General features: G+C 67.9%; 1 protein-coding gene across 3 annotated transcripts; it reads right to left on the bottom strand.

Moving 5' to 3' along the window:
* Positions 1-1,826: 1,826 nt before the first annotated feature.
* GUK1 (guanylate kinase 1) lies at positions 1,827-7,083 on the bottom strand. Of its 3 annotated transcripts, XM_081811155.1 has the most exons (9): positions 6,951-7,083; positions 5,470-5,520; positions 4,263-4,376; positions 3,894-3,935; positions 3,446-3,542; positions 2,513-2,651; positions 2,337-2,421; positions 2,126-2,211; positions 1,827-2,009 (listed from the first exon to the last, which is right to left on the bottom strand). In XM_081811155.1, the coding sequence occupies exons 3-9, from the start codon at positions 4,372-4,374 to the stop codon at positions 1,974-1,976; spliced, it is 597 nt and encodes a 198-aa protein (XP_081667281.1). In that variant the 5' UTR covers positions 4,375-4,376; positions 5,470-5,520; positions 6,951-7,083; the 3' UTR covers positions 1,827-1,973. The 3 variants fall into 3 exon arrangements, with proteins under 3 accessions (XP_081667281.1, XP_081667280.1, XP_030895255.1); XM_081811154.1 differs by lacking the exons at positions 5,470-5,520; positions 6,951-7,083 and adding an exon at positions 4,946-5,163; XM_031039395.2 differs by lacking the exons at positions 2,126-2,211; positions 5,470-5,520; positions 6,951-7,083 and adding an exon at positions 4,946-5,177.
* Between the last annotated feature and the right edge of the window lie 1,021 nt (positions 7,084-8,104).

The following is an 8,104-nucleotide window of genomic DNA, read 5'->3' as shown; positions in this document are numbered from 1 at the left end:
CCCACCACACGGGTGCTCAGCAGGGGCAGGATGAACCGGGGAGGTTGGCTGGGCCGGCAAACCGCTCCCCCCTGCAGTCCCTCTGCGTCCAGTGAGGGTGCTCGTCCCGCAGGGGCCAGGTCTGGGGAGGGCGTCGCGGCGGTTCCTGGGGCTGCCGTGGCAGGAAGCCCGGGAGCCCTGGCGTGGGGAGGGCTGGGACCTGCGAGAGCACCCTACCACCACCCGCAGGGGCCTCCACCCCTCCCAAAGTGCCGCCACCCTGCCCAGACCCCGTGCCCCACGGCAGTCTGGCACCGTGCCCGGGGCCGCGGCCGCCCGCCCACTCACTCACATCTGTGGCACGCTGGGGGCCGCTCCTGGACAACAGGGGTCTGGTCTGCTCCCGGTGACCCCTGGGGCCCAGACCTGAGGACCTGCGGTCTAGCAGGCGCCCCCGAGGACTTACGGGAAGGAGCCCCAGGCCGGCTCAGGAGCGCTGTGCTGGGCACGCAGGTGTACCCACCCCGGTGTGTCGGCCACGTGTGCGGGGTAGGCCTCCCCAGCCTCCCACAGGGCCGGAACCGTCTGAGGCCCAGCCTCTGGACACACTGCAGCTGGCTGGCTGGACCGGCACAGCTGAGGAGCCCCAGCTGCTGGGGAAGGTCCCCGGTGCACCCCCTTCCCTTCCCGCTCACCAGCTGGCCTGAGCAGCCCTGGGGCCCCACCTCCCCCACCGTGCCATTTGTCCCCTGGGAACGGAGGGTGGTCCAGCCAGGCACAGTACCTGGTGTCCCCCGAGTGCGTCTCCTGAGCCCGAGACCCCGGGCCCACAGACAGGGTGCGTGACGTCTGTCCCCACACAGCTGCCCCCGCCTGGTCCCCTGGACAGCGCCCTACCTTTTCCAGGCCAGGAAATGGGAGTCCCTGAGCCCTTCCACCTGCCAGCCGGATGGACACTGGCCCTCGCAGGGTGTGTGCCTGGCCGAGTCCTGGGCCTGACCCAGGGCCACCTCTCACCACCAAGCACAATGCGGGGGGAGGGCCTTCAAGGGCTCCATTGTTCCCCCCAAGGCCTGGGGTCTGAATTCCCGATTGTCCCTGGGGCTGGACAGGGCCCAGAGAGGAAGGGGGCCTCCCCTCCGCACCCCCCTCCCTCCGCACATCAGTCTGGCCCCGCCTCACCTGCCTTCTGGCCTGGGGGCGGGGGGATGCCCAGTAACCCTCTGCCGGCTGATGTGGCCGGCCTGCATCCAGGCCAGGCTCCCACCTACCCTCGTCCATGCATCTGGGCTTTGGGACAGCGCCCAGCCTGTCTACTTCTGCCTGGGTCCCACCACAGGAGCATGGCCCGGGCACGGACCAGAGCTGAGGGACAGCCCCTCTCCGACCCTCCAGTGTCCTCCCTGGAACACGGGGACCGGACCGGGCTCAGGGGACCACGCACAAGACAGAGGACAGCACTCGGCACAATGCAGGGGTTTGGCCTCCCTCCCGGTCAGCAGTGGCTGTCCCTGAGCCAGCATGGCCCAGGGTAGGGACGAGCAGGAAGGGAGGGGGCTCCAGCAGGATGAGCTCCGGGTCCTTCTCCCCATACAAGGCCTCATGGCACCTCCACGAGCCAGTGGGAGAGGCAGCTGTTGTCCAGCAGGCTCATCCACGCCAACCGGGGCCCCAGCTCAGCTGCAGGCCAAGGGTCTCCCTGGTGTGAAGACGGGGCAAAGGGAGCCCCAGCAAGTAGAACCCAGGGAGTCTGGCGGGCCGCCGGGAGCAGGGATCCACTGTGGAGGGGTGCACGGCCCCTGTCCCCCTCGCCCTGCCCAGAACAGAGGCCATGGGCTCACGGACACTGCTGCCCAGCAGTTCTTTATTACACCCTGGCGCAGCTCCCACGACAGAGGAGTAAAGGGAGGCCAGGGTCCTCTGGCCGCGGCAGTCTGGGCACTAGCCGAGGCGAGCGCAGTCCCCACCAGGGAGCACGCAGCTGGTGGTCCTGCTCAGGAGCGGCTGGTCCGCTGAGCCTTCTTGATTTCCTGCCGTGGACAGAGAAGGAGGGTCTCACCCAGTGCGGGCTGACGGCCACGCGGCCTACCCAGCCCGCGCTCCCATGTGCAACACAGGGCTGAGTCCCACCCCCTGCGGAGCCCACCTCGGCCAGAGCCTCCTCCAGGGCCCGAAAGGCCACGTCCAGATTGTCGTTGACGATGACCAGGTCAAACAGGCCCTGCTCCTTGCCTGGGGTGGGGGGACAGGGTCAGTGCAGGCTCTGGGGGTCCTCCACGGGAGGGGACCCTGCTGCTGGGGGACCCGTGCTGGCTGAGGAGACGGGGGGACACCCGGCGGCCAGGGCCCACACTCACTGCTCTCCAGGTCAGCCCGAGCGGCCGCCAGCCGCTTGGCCAGGCTCTCCTCTGTCTCCGTGTTCCGCTGCCTCAGCCGCTGCTCCTGAAACACGCAGGAGGGTCAGCGTCCCTGGGGTCGCCCGCATCCTGCCCCAGGGCACCCCCGGCCCCCAGCCTCGGCCCAGCGCCCCCACCAGCACGTCCAGCGAGGGCGGCTGCACAAAGATGTAGATGGGCCGCAGGTCCGTCTTCTTGATGTTCCGCACACCCTGCAGGTCCACGTCCAGCACGCAGATGCGGTTCATGGCCTGCACGGCCCGCACAGCGGCTTTGCTGGAGGACAGAGGAGCAGGAACCGCTCAGTGGGGCTGCCTGGGCCCAGCAGCCCCCCAAGGCCTCGAAGGGCCTCCGCAGGACCATCGCTGCCCATGCCCTGGGCTCCTGCCTCCCCCACTGGCCTGCGCTGGGCGGGGGCCCGGCCAGAGCGTCCGCAAGAACATACCCGGACCCCAGCTTCTCGTCCCCCTTTCTGCAGCATCTGCGTGCTGGGCCCTCTGCTGGGCCGAGGGTGGCTGTGGTTAGTGGCACGAGGGCCCTGGCAGTCACTGCGCCTGCCCAACAGCCCCAGTGACCCCTCTGGGGCCCCCCCCTCCCGCCCAGCTGCACCCAGGGCCTGGGGTGCAGCAAGATAGATCCCGTGGGGTCGCCGCTTCACCCTCGCCAGGCGGCTCAGGGACAGGCTGCTCAGAGGCATGCCTGGGCCCGCCTGCCCACGACCCTGCTCGGGGCCGGCCAGCCAGGTGGGAAGAGCGGGCAGAGACCCTGTGTACCGGGGGGCACTCCCATGCCCGCCCAGGGGCTGCAGGAAGGCAGGCCACAGTGCAGCCTGTGCACCTAGGGGACCCGGATTCCCCGAGTCCTCTCTGCGCACCGTCCCCAGGGACCTGCGGTTCCCACAGAGGCCTGGCCAGGGGCACACAGGTGGCCGGGAGGAGGCAGCCCCAACGGCTGCCCCGTCTCGACCCCTGACGTGGTGGGCACCTTAGAGAACCCACACAAGACGCCCTGCCTGGGTCTAGCCAAAGGGGGAGCCCCTGGGAGGAGGGGAGGTGCCCAGGGTGGCCCACCTAGTCCCATACAGGTTCCCCGAGAACTCGGCGTGCTCGATGAAGTCGCCCGCGGCGATGTCCCTCTGCATCACCTCCCTGGTCACGAAGTAGTAATCTGCAAGGACAGCTATCTGAGGCCTGCCCACGGCCCAGCCCCAGGGCGCTCGGGGACCAAACGTGGCCAGAGTCCGCTTCCCCGTGGACCTGTCAGCCCCACCGAGCAGAGAACCCACGTACGGCACTTTCTCACATCATCCCTGTCACGAGAGCCAGAAAACCACGGGCTTCCTGGGGGGAGGCTACGGGGGCTGATCCCGTGGACACTACAGAGGAAGCCTGGGGTCAACCACACACGCTCGCACGGGTCAGGAGAGATGCCCCGCGGCGACCTCACTCCGTCTCCACCCGAGCGCCAGCACGCTGCCCACCCTGCAGACGGGCACCCAGACGCCGAGGCCCAGCTCACCTTTGCCATTCTCTTCTCCAGGCCGCGGGTCCCTCGTGGTGTCTAGGAACAAGTGCCTAGGATCGACCTGGGACACCTGGACCCCCACACCCCACCCACGCCTCCCCCGCGGGCCAGGCTCTGCCCGTGTGTGGGGCGCTGCAGGTCAGGGTCAGCGGCGTGGGGACCGTCCCCCATGTGTGTGGGTGTGGGGGGCTGCAGGTCAGGGTCAGCGCATGGGGACCCTTCCCTGTCTGTGTGTGGGGGGGGCTGCAGGTCAGGGTCAGCGCGTGGGGACCCTTCCCCGTCTGTGTGGGTCAGCAGGGGCCTGGCCCCGCCCCTGCATGGCTGAAACCCCCCGCCACACCCCCACCGCAGCCTGGGCCTCACGGGACACGCTGAAGCCGAAGACGCTGCCATGCTCCTGCAAGAGTCTCTTCAGCAGGGTGCTCTTCCCGGCCCCTGATGGTCCACTCAGGACCACCGGCCTCGGTCCTGACATCCCTGTGGGCGAGGGAGACAGACGTCAGCGAGGCCGTGCCGGGGCGCAGCCAGGAGCCCTGGACTAGAACCCGCTCCGGCCGCACCGTGCGGCTCCCGGCTGTCCAGCCCTGGACTGCAGCTCCTGGCTCCACGCGGGGCCCCAGGCTGATCTCACAACGGCGCCGGGACGTGGGGCTGACCCCACAGGACCACAGCGCGCTCAGCCCTCTGCTCGCCGGGCCCCGGGAAGCCAGCAGGTGGCCGGCCTGCAGCACAGGGCTCGGACAGCTGCCCCCGGAGCAGAGGGCCCTCCAGAGGACCCCGGCCCCACCAGCTCGCACCCACCCGACCACCCCCAGCTCGCCCCCACGCCCCACCTCCTGGCAGGGTGCAGCTCTGTGATCAGCCCGAGGTTGCTCTGCAAGAGCTGGAGCTCACCCCTGCCTGCCCCCCGCCCCCTGAGCACTAAATCCCTCCCGAGGCAGCCGCCGGGGACAAGGGGCAAAGGCTGCTCCTCGCCCTGCCACCACCCAGCCACGGGGCGTCCCACGTGAGGAGAACCGGCACCGACGGTGGGGACAGAGGGAGACCTGGGAGGGTGTGCGGCCAGCCGCAGCTGCTCCTTCCTGGGGCTGGCCCTGCAGGGCTCCATCTGGGGGCCCCCAGCGGGCCGGCAGACTCCCCGGGGCTGCCCTGGGTCCCGGCCTGGGGCCACCTGCTCCCTAATCCTCGATGTAGGCCAGCACGGTAATCTGGCTCAAGCACGGCTATTCTGAGGCCGCCACGCCATCCGCACATGCCCTGGAAGGACCGCAAGCAGGAGGCATCCCCTGCCAAAGACACACGAGAGAGGCCGGGCACCACACGCTGAGCGTCACCTCCCGCGACCCCTCTGCCAGGTGTCCAGTTCAAGGACACATCCTCCTACCAGCAGCGGTGTCCTGGCTTTCCCGCGCTTGGGGCCCAACTTGGAGCGCCCGCCTCCAGGGACAGAAGGACCTAGAGGGATTCCCCACCAAGGACTGCACGAAGAGGCACCTGTGTCCCAGAGGCCGTGGGCGCCCTGGAACCCCCAACTGTAAACTCCCCAGCGGTTCCTGCCTGCACCCCATACCTGTGGGCAGGGCCAGACCTCCATCAGCTCCGACATGTGGAGACGGCAAACCTACCAGGAAATACACGTCTCCAGTGAGGGCCGCACACCGCTAACGGACGTCCCAGTGCCCGAACCGACACCCTCCAGCGCGGGGCGGGCCACACATGTCTGACCCACCGCCTCCCGCCCAAACGTCCAGAGCCCCGCCCTCCCAAGCCCACCAGCCACCCGGAGCGCCGCAGTGAGCAGCAGGTGCGTGCTCAGGATCCCCGCCCGGCGCTGAGCCAATGCCCCGCCCTGCCCGCCTTCTCCCATGGGCAGCAGACCAACCCCGTGCTCAAGGCCTACAACACTGATAAGGTGGGGTAGGGGCCACCCGCCTGGCATCATCTTGCAGGGGTGGGAGACGTCTGGCCATCTTGGGCCCTGCCAAGGGCACTGAGTCCTCCCTCGAGTGGTGCCCGCAGAGCCCAAGGCTGGCTCAGCCAGACACAAACGGAGGCTCACATAGACCACACCAGGGCAGCCTAGTCTTGCGTCCAGTGGCCACAGTGGCAGAGTCCTGACCAAACCCACCTTCGACAGGAGCACACCCAACACGGGCTGGAGCTCCAGGCCTCCAAGCCCTGGCAATGCGCAAGCGGGCCCTCTCCTAAAACACGACAGGTGGGCCCGGGCCAAAAAGGCTGGTCATGCTCGCCCCCCAAACAGGCGTGTGGGGGACATGTCCTAGCTACACGACCCGTCGGGAGCCTGGCTGGAAGTGGGACACCCACAAAACAGCCGACATCTTCTCACTTCCCCTCCCCAGTGGTGCAGGGCCCGTCCTTCCTTGAGAGGAAGCCGGGCCCTCTGAGACCGTGGACGACTCCAGCAGGGTGGGCGGGCCAGGGGCATAAGAGCTCCAGGGCAGGAAGAACCTCAGGCCCTCCGAGGGGGGCCAGCCTTGCTCTCACAGAGGGGAAACCGAGGCCCAGCACAGGCAGGGCCAGGGAGGGACCTGGGGCCAGAGTCCAGAGGCGTCCGCCCCCACACCAGCGCTCCCAGTAAGTAGCTCACCCTCTCGGGCGCCTGGGTGGCTCAGTTGGTTAAGCGACTGACTTCTGCTCAGGTCATGATCCTGGAGTCCCGGGATCGAGTCCCGCATCGGGCTGCCTGCTCTGCGGGGAGTCTGCTTCTCCCTCTGACCCTCCCCCCTCTCATGTTCTCTCTCTCTCATTCTCTCTCTCTCAAATAAATAAATAAAAAATCTTAAAAAAAAAAAAAAAAGAAGAAGTTGCATAATGTGGGCGCCTGGGTGGCTCAGTCGGTTGAGCGACTGCCTTCGGCTCAGGTCATGATCCTGGAGTCCCGGGATCGAGTCCCGCATCCGGCTCCCTGCTCGGCAGGGAGTCTGCTTCTCCCTCTGACCCTCCCCCTCTCAAGCTCTCTCTCTCTCATTCTCTCTGTCTCAAATAAATAAATGAAATCTTTAAAAAAAAAAAAAAAAAGTAGCTCACCCTCTCGACCGCACCTTTCCTCCTGGACACGGGGGTCATACACTTCCAGCCCCAGTCGCACCACAACGCCCCCTCCCTTCCCGCTCCTCTGCAAGCACGCGTTTCTCAGCTACACCCAAAACGGCACAGACCAGAAAGTAACAGTTCAGACAAATAAACAAAGTCTGGGTGCGGTCAAAAAAGAAACAGACGGTGTGTGTTCACCCGCGGAACTCCCAGGAGCCCGCCCATGAACTGCCGCAGCCGCGGCTCCAGCCAGGGCGGGGGCGTGGTCAACACGAGGATCACCTCCACCAGGCCCGGCAGCGACCCGGGGTGCGAGGGGGCCTGCTGTGTGCAGCGGTGAGTGGCTGTTCAGCCGGGGGGCAGGGGGCAGAGGCAACCACAGGCATCCCAGAGCCCTGCTGGGTCCCTGCTGACCCGTCAGGGGCCGGGCGGTGTCTGCATGACACGAGACTCCTGCAAAGGCCACGCAGGGGAACCATGCTGCCCAGGAGCCCTCACAGGGGCCTGGGGGCTCTCCGCCTCTCTCCTCCCATCCCCGTGGGCCCCACGCTGGCCACAGGGCCCCACCTCCGTCCCCGACGAGAAGGACCAGTGAGAGCGGGTGAGGCAGCGCTGGTACCTGGATGAACGAAGCGCGCTCCCTCTCGCTGTCTCAAAACAACGTCCCATTACATCAGCCGGCCAGAGTCCAGCAGCCCAGACTGACATCTCTGGTCCTGCAAAGCTCAGCTCCACCAAGGACGCCCACAAGCCCGAAAGGAGAGCCACCCACACCCCACCGTTGGGCAAGAACTTGTATCTGTACCACCTGGTAGCGCTGGTCGGGAGGGCAGGCCGGGACCCCGCGGTCAACCCGGGCAGACACGGCCCCTCGGGGCGGGGAGAGCTCGGAGGACCAGCTCCACCCCTGCAGGACCCCGCAGCCACCCCGGGACGGGCGGGGAGAGCTCGGAGGACCAGCTCCGCCCCTGCAGGACCCCGCAGTCATCCCGGGACGGGAGGGGACCCCTCGGGGCGGGGAGAGCTCGGAGGACCAGCTCCACCCCTGCAGGACCCCGCAGCCACCCCGGGGACGGGAGGGGGGCCCTCGGGGCGGGGAGAGCTCGGAGGACCAGCTCCACCCCTGCAGGACCCCGCAGCCACCCCGG

Source organism: Leptonychotes weddellii, unplaced genomic scaffold (genome assembly GCF_054177405.1).
Source record: "Leptonychotes weddellii isolate Sample4059 unplaced genomic scaffold, ASM5417740v2 HiC_scaffold_5915, whole genome shotgun sequence".
Lineage (NCBI taxonomy): Eukaryota > Metazoa > Chordata > Mammalia > Carnivora > Phocidae > Leptonychotes > Leptonychotes weddellii.
This window is presented reverse-complemented; position numbering and strand designations above follow the sequence as displayed.